The sequence below is a fragment of the Rhinolophus sinicus genome, linkage group LG09 (assembly GCF_036562045.2).
Source record: "Rhinolophus sinicus isolate RSC01 linkage group LG09, ASM3656204v1, whole genome shotgun sequence".
NCBI lineage: Eukaryota > Metazoa > Chordata > Mammalia > Chiroptera > Rhinolophidae > Rhinolophus > Rhinolophus sinicus.
Genome location: NC_133758.1, coordinates 76,172,533 through 76,188,957, shown reverse-complemented (window position 1 = coordinate 76,188,957; position 16,425 = coordinate 76,172,533). Strand labels below are relative to the sequence as shown.

The window sequence follows — 16,425 nt, the reverse complement described above, 5'->3', positions numbered from 1 at the left end:
TTGTTACTTGTGCAGCTTTCTATTTTTTTCTAATATCTCAGTCCAAGAAAGTGGCTTATTTTGTGTGTGGTGTAGTGTGTGTGTGTGTGTGTGTCTGTGTGTGTGTGTGTGTGTGTGTGTGTGTGTGTGTGGTGTGTCCTGCTCTGGGACTTTGGTCCTTTTTTCTGTGTTCCAAATCCAGCTGTCTTCTCATGGCTGACAATAAATTCCACTCCACTTAGATTACCCTGACTTTGGCCAGTTTACCTGCTCCCTTTCTAATCCTAATTTTACCATTCTGACCTTAATTATCTCATTTGACTGAATTAGGAGATATATGTTAATTTATATTATATTACATTATACTATATTATGTTTATTATTATTTACGAGTAATATATATAAATACATATATGATGTATTTTTGTTGGTTCCTATATAATTACGAGTATTTTGTTTCTTCTAAAAGCAAAGATCAAATATATAATACTTGGAACAACATGAATATCATAGGAAATAAGTGAAATGTTTTGTGAGTGAATTGAATAACAGTACTTTGAAGTCTTACTGAGATATCTCAATATTGATTAGCTATTGAATGTCAGTAAAGCAAAAACTATCTAAAAACAGAATACCCAACTTTTATAAACCCTATTTTAATTTTTGAATATTTGAATAATCATATTCTATCTTTTAAAAATTAGCTTCATATTAATTAATACATGATAATTCAGATTGTAGGATCTTCAGTAAGTTTTTAATGAAAAAGTTATCTAGTGAAGGGAATGTACGTCTGGTGGTTCATACACTCACATCTAAGTTTGGCACGAATGTGTCTTGTTGGGTCTCTAATATTTTTTAAAAACTGAAGTTAAGTAAGTTTAAGTGAGTCAGGCACTCTCTAGTTTCTCAGTTTCTACATCTAGCTTTGTTCTTACACGTTATATTTATCATTATCATCAATACTTGCAAAAGGAACCATAGCTTAGAATTGAGTAAATGCTTTGATTTTGAAAGATATATATGAAATATAACACTCTGTAATTATGAGTCTAAAATCATAGAGAATCAAAACAGAAGGGAAACTTAGAGATCAGCTTTCAAAATAGTCAATGGCAAACAATATATTGTTTAGAGATCCAAACATACAGGGTAAAAATATTCACCCAAATGTCATACTTATAGACACAAAAGTTATGATAATAGTTGATTCAAAGGAGGGAATTTGAAAGAAGCTTCAAATATAATGATAATATTTATTTAATTGGACGAATGGTTCATTGATGTTCACTGTGAAGTTATCCTTATGACCCACACATATTTCACAGATGAGTTTTGTACCTAGGCAATGTTTACTGAAAAGAATAAAAAAGGGAAAAAAGTCAGCAATAAAATTATGTAGTTGTCGCATCCCGCGCGACAAGGGTTGTGGGGAGCGAGGAGCGCGGCACAGGGTTAAGGAAGACAGTGGTCAAGAATAGAGTGTAAATGGTGCCAAGGGACTCAAGCCTCAAAGACTGCGTCCCGAATTGGGCCTACGCATTAGCTTTTATTAGTTAGGTGGGGAAGTAAAGGAGATAAAGCTTGTCAATCTCAAGATTTATGAATCCCATACATTGTAATAGGAAACTGATTCAAGTCAATCACCCTTGCCTGCAGGCAGCAGAACTGTAAGTCTCAGGATGCTTGTACTTCCCCAAGGGACAAAACCTTTATGCACATGAATAGATGGAGAGCACATCATTGAATCACTTCCCTTGCAGGTTGTGGGAAGGAATGCAGCCACAGAGGCAGAGGCTTTCCTTAGCCTGGGGAAGGTGGGGGGCTGTGCCCACCTCTATCGACCCTGTGGATTCTCCTGTTGGCCCCCACTTGGCTGTGCCTGGCTTGAGTTGTCCCCACCCCACCCCCCACCCCCGTGGGGAATCTTACTCGTCATTGGCTAACCAGCCATCTTTCTGGGGCCAAAACGGGGAGACATAAGGTGCACGCACAAAGGTGAAGCAAAGTCCCTGAAATAATCCGTCTTACAAACTCTTGTTTCTTTAGGGGCAGGTACGTGGAGACAGACTAGTAGGCTGCTGCGTGGCAACATGTAGTTAAAAAATATATAAAAGTAAACAATATATAAAAGTACATATATTATACTAAAACCTTAACAAAAAACAAAGGTGTTGCAGCACAAAAATTAAAATAGTGTCTGTTCTTAGAGAGTATAGACGATTGCAAAGTGTCCTTGGTTATCTCTGATGGTATTGACAGTGTTCTACTTCTCAAGTGGATTGGGGGTACATGGATGTTCAACTTTTGAAAAAAAATTTATTGTATACATATGTGTGTCACAAATTATATTTGATAACCCTCTTTACTATTTCATCATGATTAAAACAATATCCACACCATTCAAATGGCGCATTGATGCACGTCACATTGATTTGACCACAGACAGTCCATATTTCTCTTGAAATTCAGTCCGGTCTCTTGGCCATGCTACGTAAGATCTGAAACAGCCTATTAGAGGTACTTTGCATACCTACCAACATTAATGGATAAAAGTGTCAAAAGTCATCACCCCAAAATTACACTTGACACAGCCTAACTATATCACTTAGACTTCAAATAAAGAAGCAGAATCATTAGGTATAGAGCATGCATAATAAAAGTTTTGTTACAAGGATTTGACCTTACACAACTGTGGGAGCTGGATAAGTGATGACAGAAAGGCTACTGGAGCTTGAAGTCTGAAGGGTAGGCAGGTGGAGGAAAGGAGGATGAATTTAAAGGAGGGAAGAGTAAGGATAAGCTGGAACCCACGAGGACAGGCCAGACCAGAAGGCCTGTCTGTTCTCATGGCCTCCAACCTGAAAGCTGATGAGGAAGTCAATGAAGAATCCAGAGGAAACTAGAACAACTGCTCGCCTGCCTGCTGTCCTAAGTTCAACAATAAATGACAACATGGGTGAGCTACAAAGTAACCTGGTGACTCTGCCCCAATTTTCTGAGCATACAAAAAGCCACGTGGGTGCTGCTTTTCTTCTGGTTCTAAATTTCACACAGAGTATCTTTAGTGCCACACTATCCTAGAAAACATTTAGGGAAGGGAATTTGGGGAAACATAGTTCAACCTAGACAAATTTACACCTTGCAAAATCAACACACCAATTCTTCCCTGCAAAAAGGACTTCCAGTAATGCACTGTGTTTTACTGCATTGGTAGAGGGCTTAACACCCAACCAGTCTCCTCAACTACTTTGTATGCATCCTCCGTCATCCAGCCTGACCAGTATAACCCTCCTTCCTATCCATGTCTGACTCCCCAGTCTGTGATTTGATTCTGTCTTTGAATATTATATCAACAATGATGCTTAAATTTAAAAGTTGGGATTGGTTTTTATTTATCCTATAAAATATTCTACAAATTTTATTCAGCTATAGTATGCTTTAAATAATCTGTCTTCTAAATGCATATAGCTTTGTAATCTAAACAAACATAAAATTCCTCTTTGATAAAGTGTGTTAAAATCTTCAAAATAAATCTTTTTTTAAAAGGGGGCATTACCTTTAGTGCTGACTAGTGAATGACTAAGACTGAAAAAGTATTTATTTTGCGCTGATGTAATTATTTGTACATGGAAAATCAATATACACCTCTTGTAATAGGGTTATAATAAAATATATAAGATCAGAAGGATGAGAACTGATTATATACAAAATTGAATTTGGTGTCCATATAACATCAATTATATATTTTTAAAGCTGTTGGTTATTTTTTATACGAAATCTGTGCAAATAACTATCAGCCTAAAATATAGTATACTTGAAAAATTAACCACAAATAGAAATGCCATGAATCCACAAATAAGACTTCCCATTGAGACTTGTGTTTGTGCTAGAACAAGTTAGCTGAAGTCAACACAGGATGTATGATTACCCATAAGTTTATCGCACCATTGGTTACCAGTGAGAAATCAGCTGTGTCCTTGGAGTGGAAGTTGTCCTTTATACATACCTACTGGTGGGCCATCAGTTATCTTAATGCCTCTCTCTGACTGAACCCAAATCAATTAGATTACTGAGTCAAGGAATATAGTTTTAGTGGCCTTACTCTGTCTTCCTGCTGCCCTCTATCAAGAGAGAGAGCGAGAGCGAGAGCAAGAGCGAGAGAGAGATTGAGTGCAAGTCAGCAGGAAGGAAAGAGAGCAAAAAGCAAAAAGGAAAGAAAAAAGATATAATAGGAGAATAAACCCTAATTAATTCTTATCCATTCAAATAAATAAAAATATATTTTGTATAAATATATATATGTATATATATATATATATATATATATATATAAAAGGAAACTATGCCCCTGATTTTCTTCAAGTTCTGTCAAAATTGTGTTAATGTAATAATTCAGAAGTGTTAATGCATGTTTATATTATTTATATAATGGTGTTTAAAACATCAAACATGCTGAGATTACTTTCTTAGATTAGGGATATACACATGAACTGTGATAAGAAAGTGACTAGAAAAATTATTCTGGTTTTAGTAAAAAAAAAAATGGACGCAAAAAGAATGTCAACTAGGAGTATGCACTAATCTAAATATAGTTTTAATCCATGGTGTAATATATACATGATTTTACTTGTCATGTTGCTATTATGGAAATGTATGTTAATGTAGTTTATATTATATGGAAACTTACATTTATAGCTTCAACTGAGTGAAAGAGACCTCACATGGGTATATAGCAGAGTCAGTGTCTTACAGAAATAAGCATACTCATAAAAGAAGAGATGAGTAGGGACAAACATCACTGACTAGTTTAGATCTAGGAATGATAACTCCAGTACAAGGTCCTAATAGTATCAATAGTCTATTAGGTTTTGTTATTGATTCCTACTCTTCACATTCAGTAATTCCTTGAAAATTAGTATTTAAATGATCTTTTTATTTTTTCTTGATTTTCATTTGAATATTTATGTTCTAATACATTCTGATATAATTCTTAAGTCTACATATGAAGTAAATGATGATGAACTCCAATCGTTCAATTGTGTATTTTGGATATGAGCTAGTCTTGTTTCAATGACTGCAAAAGGAAGAAAAATACAAAGGAAGCTATACATTCTACTAATAAAAAGTCTGACAAGAAAAAGTACCAGACCCTCATCTCATTCATTTTTAAGAGGGACAGAATAAGAATAGGATATCACAAATACGTCATTGCACACACTTTCAAAATGGAGTCTCATGAATGATCACAGATTTCTAATATCCTGATCGTGTAGTCTGAACAACTGATTGTGTAATCTTAAAAAAAAAAAAGAGTGTGTCAACTGAATTCAATCCTTTTCTGTTTTACAGATGACAAAGGGAAATAAATTTAGATATTTAGTAAGCAAAACATCTGATTTTCAGGATGCCAAATTGAATGGTAATGTAAGAGTGCATGGGCCTTCGAGAACTAGAACACGCTAGTGCTGAGACTTTAGGTGACATTGATATAATTGACAAGTTGCCGGTGACATTACTCCCCAATTTTTGGATCTGCCAATAAGTGAAATAGTGATTTCTAAGCTGATTAGTAGCATAATTATTTCTCAGCTTAAAAATAACATTCTGAATGATAAGCAAATAGTAAAGCAAAAATTTTTTTTTTTTTTTTTTTTTTTTTGAATCAAAAGCTTGATAACTACACAGGGAACTCACTGCTATTATTATACCAATCCCCTTGATTGCTTGGTTTTCCTTTAAAAAAATTTAAGTAAGGGACATGTAGTTTGTGCTTGAATACTTCTATTGATAGAAACTGTATGAGCTTCCAAATCTGTCCAGTTGGTCTTTTCATGAACATGCATGTTCAAATGCTATTAAGATTTTTCAAATACAAATATGAATGCTTGAGTAAGGTTTGCAACCATCACTTCCCCACCACTTTAAGTCTAATGGCAAACTTTCAACCTACTACAGTACTTCTTATCACGCTTCAAAAAAGACACTTGAGAAAATAAATAGGCATGTTTGAAGTTCTGTGATTTTGCTTAATGGTATTGTTGCTATAGTTACAGTTGAAATGTTATATAAAGCAAATTGCTTATTGATAGAAAATGCTGAGTAGCACAGCAGCATCCTTTTTGTGGGTTTTCATTGCCTTCATTTCCTACTCTCCTCTTAAGATTAATGGATTTTTGAAGCATTGTTTCATTTTGAACAAGCCCTGATGATTTGATGTTAAATATGTGCATTTTCTTAACATGTACTAGTTGATAATTGAATATATTCTAGTATGTTGTGGTAAACTGGTGTTATTTTTTTTATAAACTATTTGTTTATCAGAATTTTCCCTACTTGAGATGAATTCTGATATCCTGGTTACTAATGTTAAAGCATCGAATAAAACTGTGATTGATCTCACAGTATAGAGTCTTCAATAACGTATTTAATATATTTAATAATATATATGAACTATAAACTTTTATTACATCTTATACTATTAGGACAAAAGATACTTATACTGAAAATAAAATGTATTTTTAAAACACAGAAAAACAAATGGAAATGTTTTGAAAGCATCCATAATGATGGCTAGTATGTTAAAAAGCCTCCATAAGCATCTATATTTTGTGTTTTTCTATGTAGTAAACCTACTACTATAATAAAAATGCATTCAGTATATATATATAAATTATAATACATTATATTATATGTAATATACATTTTTTCTGATTGTTTCGTTATCTGTCTTTATCAATATTTCAAAGACAAAACCATACCCATATAATACTTAACCTTAAGGTGAATATGAGTCACTGCTTTCTCAGTTATAACCCTTACAGAAAGAATTAATGCTATGTCTGGTAATATACCTTCAGCTAATAGTAAAAGTCATATATGGTGGTGATATACCATTCATTGAATTCTTATATAATTTAAGTAACCTTACTTCATTTATCTCAAGATTGCTACTGGACTGGAAACATTATAATATTTAATGGTGTAGCTATTGAGGAATTAAAAGTGCAGATAATAATTTTGGACCTAGAAATATAATACTTCTTAGTAAAATCCCTGAATACGTTGATAGGAAAATCTTTGGGATTATTTTTGGTAAAGAATGCAAAAAAAATTCAGAAAAACAGATTTTTATATCTACTTATAGGGTATTTCCCAAATTGTGTTTTTAAGCAATTCTTTTTCTAATAATTGTATTTGAATTTAATGATATGATGATGACAATGACTTTTATTCTCCAAAATGAACTTCCTTGAAAATTCATTTTTACTTTTGTTGATCAATTTTGCTTTTGTCATTTCCACTTTTGATTTTATACTAGCTTCTGCCTTTTTCTATCCTCACTCTTAGTAAACAAACTTTAAATTTACATGTATAGATAAATATAAAATTTTTGGTGTTATTATAATTCCCCCCCTTCCCATTCCTTATTGATAATGTAACTTCCTCTACTGAATATGTTGGCATTCTAATTATAGTTATATGACTGCAGACAGGAGAGACTCAAATATGAGACCACCAATTCAGTATTTCTAATTGATGAAAAAATACTTTTGCGTGACTCATAATTTATCAAATTCCTTATATTCTAAATGGATTCATCAGACATCTCTGTTAAATCCATGGCATCATTTCCATTTCACTGATTTTTTAAATTTTATTTCATATTATACTTATTTTGACCCATGGCTTATTCCTTCTACTTGAATGAGATTACTTGATGTATTAAGCCTTGCACATACACTTTCCAAATGGTGTATGTGTTCCATAGATATAGAGTAAATATATACAGAATTGATACATAAGTGAACTATGTTGTTATAATTATTTGACATAACAGTAACATTAATTTCCAAATTAATTTTGGTAGCAAAGTACAAAGTCAAAGGAATTAGCTTTACCTTGTAATTTATTCAAAATGCAAATCAGTCAAGTAAAGCAATAACACGTTAAAAATAATTACAAAATAGCAGTGATTATTAGGATTAACAGAATATGAATGGAAATTTAAGCAAAACATGAATTTGAACTAGCCAATGAGACTCCCAGAGCAAGATCCTTTTTCTCTTAGATGGACACTATTGCCTTCTCTCTGCCTGGAGACTTTAGTGTGTTGGTTATCACTGCTTGTCTGTTTATCAAGCATTATTTTAAATCAGGACAATGAAGTGTTTTATGTGACATAATCAATTAAATAGATTATGCCTTTTATCCTCTTACCTAAACTTCAAATGTATGAAAGTAATGAACATACTGCTTTGAAATAATCATTATGTTTATTTCCTCAACACATTTTACCTTTTAACAAGAGCAGTATACCATTGTGGTGTCATATGCTATTAAGTAACAAGAAATGACAGCTGTAATGAGATAATTTGTCCCCAAAACTCAGATCAAATAATTACACTTTTATAATTGACAAGAATTTCCAATGGAATACAATCTGTATTCTTGGTATATTAACAGTTTCCTAACTTATTTACATTAGGACATGCGGTGACGGGAATGCTTAACACACACCTGCATTTGATTTTTAGAATCCATTTGACAAAACGGCACAGTGATGCAGCTATTTGTGTCTGTTTTTGTTTTTAAAAATTTCAGGCTCTGAATGAAAATATGCTAAGGTGTGGCTCAATGAAGTGATGGTTTTTAAAACCACAGCACAGATTAAGATTGATTTTTTGTAGATAATATGGAAGTATCTCTCCAGGGACTATGCAACACAAGGTCTGAAGCTTTTAGTATTTGATATAAAGGATCAAATCGGTTTCTTTCCTAAAACTTTTATATAAAGTTATTATATACAGAAGCCACAATTCACTTCGGAGCTGCTTAAGAAGGAAATTGGTCTTGGATGATCATACGCACAAAAAGCAAATGAATCCATAATGAATATTAATGTTTTATAGACAGTGTTTTACTGAAGTCAAATTGACTTTTGTCTCTTTTAGATCAGCAAATAAGAATTATAATGGCTTACAGATTTCAAAACAGTCATTAATAAGCAACATTTCTTTTATCTCTAAAGAAATAAGAAGCTGAAGTAAGAAATGAAACTTATATCTCTGATAATATTCTAGAACGATAGTGATTCTTGTCTCAAAATAATTTAAGTTTTATGCAACTGGAAAGAGTGATCTAGCATGAAAAGCAGTTTGAAATTCAACTTTGCAGAAGACAGTGCAGCATATGAATGCAATTCTATTTTTATGACACACCAACTGTGTACTTTACAGAACAAATACTAATTAAATTGTAACAATTAGACGCTACATGTATAGCCTTTATTTCTTATGCTATAACATATAATGTAAGAGAAAGCACAACATACATCAATAAAGGAGGAATTCTGTATTATTATTATTATTAATCTAACATTATGTCTCCCACGTGATCATCTGTGTGTTGTGAGAGAGTAACTTATAGTCTTTTAGTTAGCAAAAGAATTAGCCAATAGTTCATTAAAAAGGTATTCTACTAGACACGTTTTGGTGTTCCCAGGAATTCACATGTCTGAAGTCCACCTCAGTTCATTTGGCTTAGGTGGGCAATGAATAACACTAAGGACAGAGAAAACTCTGCTTTAGTCAGCAGTTCAGAAAACTCTGGAGAGAAAGACACCAAACAATTTGAACCTGTGCAGGCTTCTTGCTCTATTGCATGAGAAATATGAATATTATTAAAAATGAAATGATTTTTTTAATCCTAAAGCAGATAATGGATTATGTATAAGTGATTCTTGAAAACTCTCACTGTACCCTGTACAGTTCTACTGTAGTAGTTAAGAGTTATATTTGATCCAAGTTAAGAGATAGATTATATAGGCTAAATCCTAAAAATAAATAAATATATATATATATATATATATATATATATATATATATATATATATATGATTAAGTGGTTATTATTAATTGAAAATTACAATGAAATTTAGTAGTTTTTGAATGAATGTGTGATGGAAATACTAATTTGGAATGTACCAGGCTTAAAAATAGTTATATTTGGGACAACTGCAAATTTTTCACACAAAAAAACCCCAAGGTATTCCTGAGACTATCTTTAATGTTAAAGATTTATTTTCTGTTTCTTTTTTATGGTGAGGAGAGTGAATTGTTCGTCTTTAAGGATTCCTTATATTTTTTTAAATTTTATTTCAAGGAGTCTTTTTGCAATCTTCTTTAAAAATCAGTTCATTGATTTAGAAAACATTGACCCATCTTCTCTAAATTCCCAAATTTAAACCTTGGTAAATGCACCAGAACAATACATTATAATGTAGTTAATCTGTTCAATTCTGTTTTATTTACAGATTCAAGAATGGCTTTGTTTAAATTGCCAAACCCAGAGAGCGATATCAGGACAGCTTGGAGACATTGGCAAAATGCCACCTACATCATCAGGACCAAAAGCCTCTCCGATGCCTGTTCCTGCAGAACAACCACCTCAGAAAGCAGCAATGCCTGCTCAAGTAAAAGTGAAAAAGAAGGAACAAGAAGTAAAAACAGAAGCTGCAAAAATCATTCCAGAAAAAGTAAAAGAACCACCTTTAATTGAAAAAATGCCCCCCAGGGTGACTACAGATCAAAAACAAGAAGAGAGTAAACAAGCAAAAGGCAAAGCTTTAGCCCCTCAAGAAAAAAAGCCACCCCCTGAAGACAAAAAAATACTTCCAGAAGAAAAAAAGCCAACCACTGAAGAAATAAAGCCAGCTCCTGAAGAAAAAAAGCCACTTCCTGAAGAAAAAAAGCCACTTCCTGAAGAAAAAAAGCTACCTCTTGAGAAAAAGTCACCTCCTAAAGACAAAAGACCAGCCCCTGAAGACAGAAAGTTACCCCCAGAAGCAAAAACATCAGCTCCAGAGCAGGAACAGAAACATGACTTACTTAAAACTCAAGTAGTACAGATTGCTGAAGAAAAGCCTGAAGGCAGGGAGGCTCCACAGGCAGTGCAAGAAAAGAAACCACCACAGACCAAGATGGAAGATTTACCATCTGGGACACCTCAGAGTTTGCCTGAGGAAGATGATAGGACAACTCAAAAAATAAAAGATCAGCCACAGGCAGCAGCATACACAGCAAAGCCGGATCAGGTGGGACCTGAGAAAGAAAAAAACGTAAGTTATGTTTTCCTAACTTTGCACAGTCTAATGTATGTAATTTACTATTTTTTACCGAAGTGCAGGAAGCTTAGTGGTAATTATATAAGTGAAATACTTCAATTAACAGCATTTTCAGAAAAGCGTAACGATTGCTAAAATGAAGAACTTTGGTTTCTTGGCAGCTTATCTAATTTAAATAAAGCGTCAATATAAAATTTATTTTTCTAGCTCTATGCTGATCAAATAATTTATCAAAATTCTATGGAATGATAAAGATGTTTCTTATAATTTTAAGTTACTCCTTTTTTCTCCACTGTGAACATTAAAGTAGTACCCCCCTTTAACATAAAATAATGGGTGTCTTTAAATATCTATTCACTTATCTACTTGGTTAAATAAGAGTCAAGTTTTTGTTTTGTTTTGTTTTTCTCATTTTAAAGCCTTTTTAAGCTTTGGTTAGGCATAAAATAATTATATAATTGTGATTGCAAAATAAAAAAATGTAGAAAAATTTAACACAAGTCATTTGTCTTAAAAAGTTTTTCTAGTATTTAGCATGATTTTAATTAATGTATCTGGAGTTTTGTGCAATGTGTTTAATATTGAAGGATTACTTACAAGCCAAGTATAATCTGCAAAAATATGCCAGGGTGCCCAAAAAAGTATACAAATGAGTTGTATTAATCTTTTGTTATTGGTATACATTGAATATTACAATTTTAATACTGTTTTTCCTTTCTTAAAATGCGTATGCATTTTTTCGGCACCTTCTGTATATTATTTTCTTTAGTAAAAACTTTTTTAAGAGTGCTCCATCTTATCCAATATTTGCACAGGCAATAATATCATTTTTAGAGGAACTCTGATTTTTCATAGCTATAAGAAATCTGGTTGAATAATTTTAGTTCACAGATGACAACAATGACTTTCCGAAAAATGAAATGATTTATGAGTATTAAAAGTTAATATTAGAACTCTAATTAGAAGTTATAGTCCACCCAGACTCTGGTTCAGTTGCTTTTTTGTTTATGGTTTTTAACATGGTTACTAACCCATATCTAGTATATGATGCATAACTCATTAAATAAATCCTGATCTTCCTTTGTTATATTAATGAGTTTATCCAAGTCAGAGAAAGCAGATACCTGTATATTCTCCACACTAATGGCTGGATCCAGCCACAACCACCACCACCACCACCCATTGCTTCTCCTAGCTAACCACTTTTCAAAACCTGAAGCTTTTTATGGCTTTCTCCTTTGTGAAACTATCCTTGGCTTTCATGACCTTTCTCTTTTTGTTCTCTTTTTGTCTTTCTGATTGTTCCTTATGAGTTCTACCTTGATTATCTCTATTGCTTTCACTTTCCCAATCTCCATACAATAAGGTTTTCCTTGTTCTTTTTCCAGTTCTATCTTCTTTCCTCTTAGAGGAGCCACATGAATAATTCCTAAATCCACTTGTGTACCTTCTGCCCCTCTTTTGATTGTCAGACCTGCTTTTTCAAATACTCAGTAGATTATTCCACTTCGAACCTCACTGTAAGCTGGAGCTCAGTATGTTAGAATCTTATCCACTCTCTATGGAAGCAGTTTCTCCTTCTGACCTTCTATTTCTGATAATTGCACTATCATTCACTCTGTCTCTAGTCTGCTAGTTACTAATCTTCTGAGTAATCTGAGGTTTCTTCTTACCCGCTCTTTCCTCTCCACATCTAGTTTATCACACTCCTTATTAACTCCTATTCCTAAGGACAAGATCCTTCGTATGGCCCTCATGACCTTTCACCAGTGATTTGAGTAATCCTAGCACTGGTCACTGCCTTCTCTTTCTCCCTTCTCCAGTCTATAGTTGTCTGATAATTATTTTCCAGGGTTCAGATAATTTAAGTCTATTGCTCAGGTATTTCTAACTATTCTCTATTGCTTATTAAATATAATCTAAACAATAAGTTTCAAATGTTTTCTTAATGTACTACTTTTTGTATTATTTTACAGCTATCATTCCCTTTATCATTACTTTTTATTTTATTTTACGACCTCAGTGTACATATAGTTATTTATTTTGAAATTAAATGTATTCACTAAATTATTAATATATTATTTACAATATAAAATATTGATAAAATATAAAATAAAATCAGTGAAATAAACTAAACTTATTTTATTATATTTATTTAAATATAGATACATTTGATTGCCTTAAAATATGATTAATTATAGTGTTTTATAGAGAGCATTAATTGATTGTACTTCAATGTTTTTGAAAATCTTGGTCTAAAATTTTATTATAGAGTTATTTGAAATTGAACTTGTAAGTTAGGCTTATTTTTATATTTTGACATTTAGTTTTAATGACTATCCATAACAGAAACATAACCCATAAGGATATACTGGAAATGGAAGAAGTGGGTCAAAGATAATACTTGACACATCTTGCTACCTGTTTTCTAAATTTGGAATTGAAAACAAAATATTTTTTCTTAATTGTGGGAATTCCACGAATAAATGTTAATCTTTCTTGATGCCAATCATTTTTACTAACTATCAGAAAATGTGGTATTTTTAAGTTTTTGTTGTTTTTGCTTTAATAAATGGCTTTAAAACCCAGGTTTTCATCTGGAAGGTTATTAAAAAAAATACAATATTTGATTTAAAGTTTTTTAAATGAGAAGATAGGACAGCTTTTAAAAGTGACATGTTATTCTACATAACATAAGCACATGATAATTTCCAAATATCTATCTTCAAAGGACTGTTCCACATTATAATTTTCTTGAAGAGGCAACCAGTGTTTATTTTTTCTTTAATACCTCAATGGGAGCATATTGCTGATAACCAGGATTTACTTTCTTCCTAAATATCTAATAAAAAGTATATTACTGATAACCACTTGTCATCACTAAAAAGTTGAACAAATTTGGAATTCTACTGATTTTTAAAAATAATTAAGATGTCACATTCTACAACTTTTTAAATTTCCCATAAGATAATCAGTAAACATCTGTGAGGAAAAATAAATTCATAGTTATTCTATATCTCAGTACAAGATTTTAAAGATATTCTTCAAAACATAAAGGTCTCATTAGTATACAACGTGTACCACATTTGTAAAATCCTGAGGCACTGTCCAGTTCTGGCTTACTCGTAACTGATACAGTAAATGCGTTTCACGTGTACTGCTATCTCTGTAACCTTACCCTTTTTAAAAAATAATTCCAATCACAAAAGCCACTCCTCAATATTTAATATACATTTTTATTAAAAATTATATATACACTATTAAACGATTGTCATCATTGCTTTTGTCTTGTAATGTTGCTGATGAAAAGCTTGTAGCAATACGAAGTGTAAGCTTTTTTATTAATGCGTTTGTGTGTTTCTTACATAATTAGCATTGTCTTTAACATATGCGTTTTTGTGTGAAAACCTTCTGTAAGAATATTTTGTCTCGCACCAACCTATTGTAGGAAAATTGGTTTAGTTGAAGCTAACTAATATAAGCCACAAATCTGCCTAACTGAAAAATAAGCTTCAGTGTAAAGGTGAGCAAATGAAATGACTGCCTCACTATAGCGTTTCTTATAGTATAATTCTCTGTTTTCTCCCAGGATTCCTCTCAGACCATGTGACCAGCTAACATAAGAAATAATGGAATACTAGTGTCAGCCTATTTATTAAATATTAATAATATATCATTTCTATTTTAGATTGAAAATATAATAAAAACCTTAACGTTTACTTATTATCATCCAGTAGAGCATTTTGTATACCTGCCTGGGTTTCTGCACGCCATGGCCAAGACACCTGTATAAATAGCTTAGCTTGGCTTTCTCAACCCTCTGGAATATGGCTCCAGTATAGCGTTAGAGCAACCAAATACTCCCCACAAGTAAGAAAAAAACAAACAGCTAAATACGCCTTTGTGTAATTCTTGAAGGTAACTCGTGCAGTCTCCTTCCAAACCTGTACTCAGTCCTTTTCTGGGCCCTGATGCTGCACCCTTACATAAACCCCATCAGAAAAATCCCACCTGGACCTCAGAGATGCTCTGCTCCCTAGAGCCAGGCACTACTGCTGCTGGCTCTCTATCTTGATTAGTTTTAGATTAGTTTTCGTTGGAAATCAAAATAATACTTTTCGTTTACCTTTTACTGTATTCTGGGCACTATGTTAAGTCCTTTTCTATCATTTAAGCCACACAGCTAAGGATGAGGTAAATATATTTCTTTTAAAGAGGAGGGAACTAAATTTCTGTGCCCAAGATTACATGGCTGGGAAACAGTAAAACTAAGATTATAGTCCCATTCTGAGTATAAAGGCTGAACTTCTAAACACTATACATAATGCTTCTCCCCTATGAGTCTTTTCACATTCTGCCTTTTCATTATTATTATTATCATCGCTTCTAGCAGCTCCAACTATAATCCAAAAAACTGTAATGTTTTACTTTGCTTATATATTATTTTATTTATTCATTTGTCTCTCATTTGCGTCATTCATATTATTATAGTGTATCATTTGTATTTCTTTGTTGTCACATCATTTTCTCTCCATTCCTCTCTTTCAAAATGTGTTTGTTAAATGCAATTACAATTTATTTTAATAATAATAATAAATAATTTAAAAGTTACTTTCTCCTTTACTTTTTTAATTTAATACTTTAAAATTACATGTTGCTACAGAATTCTCTCCTTTTACTTTCATACTAAAACATAATACTGCTTGTGTACATTTGGACGTTACATGAAACACTATAACTTTCATGATGAAAACAAAATTTGAACATCCTTTAGCATAAACTTTTATTTCAGGTTAAAATGACCTAGAGGTTAGTATTCAAGTTATATATAGCCATTGTACATAATGGAAGCCTAATCATATAGGATGAATAATAATGAGGTTTTCTGTCGTGAAAAGGATTCCCATACAGGTGGGACTGTCTGATTTTTCTCTCCAGGTCCAGTGAATGTTATGGACTTAATCTTGTTTAGAGTTTTTAGAACATTCAGACTGGCAATTCATTCTGATCCAAACATTCTATAAATTATTAATGATCATTTGTTGTTTTACTTTGGTCCATTAAAAAAATAAATAGCTTGGGCAAAATTAACCAAAAACTTAATATTGCATTTTTTTCTTTGTACAATAAGATATTCAACCAATAATACAGTTCTTAACTCCAGTGATATTCAAAAAGTGTCCATTTAGCTTAAATGTGGAGGCTGAAAGTTTCAACATATGAGAAAGGGGCAGAAGTAAGTTTGGCAGTGCAGATGTGTCTTCACTACTAGAAAAGACCTCGATATGAAATCATAGCAAGAGTTTCAAATGGGTCTCAAT

At 32.4% G+C, this 16,425-nt stretch overlaps 1 protein-coding gene across 1 annotated transcript in view; it reads left to right on the top strand.

Annotated features, from left to right (window-relative positions):
- Window positions 1-16,425, top strand: part of PCLO (piccolo presynaptic cytomatrix protein) — a 373,138-nt gene that overhangs the window by 156,890 nt on the left and 199,823 nt on the right. The window contains exon 4 of the mRNA XM_074339748.1: window positions 10,295-11,098. Within this exon, the coding sequence (XP_074195849.1) occupies window positions 10,295-11,098 (804 nt within the window). The remainder of the gene's footprint in view (window positions 1-10,294; window positions 11,099-16,425) is intronic.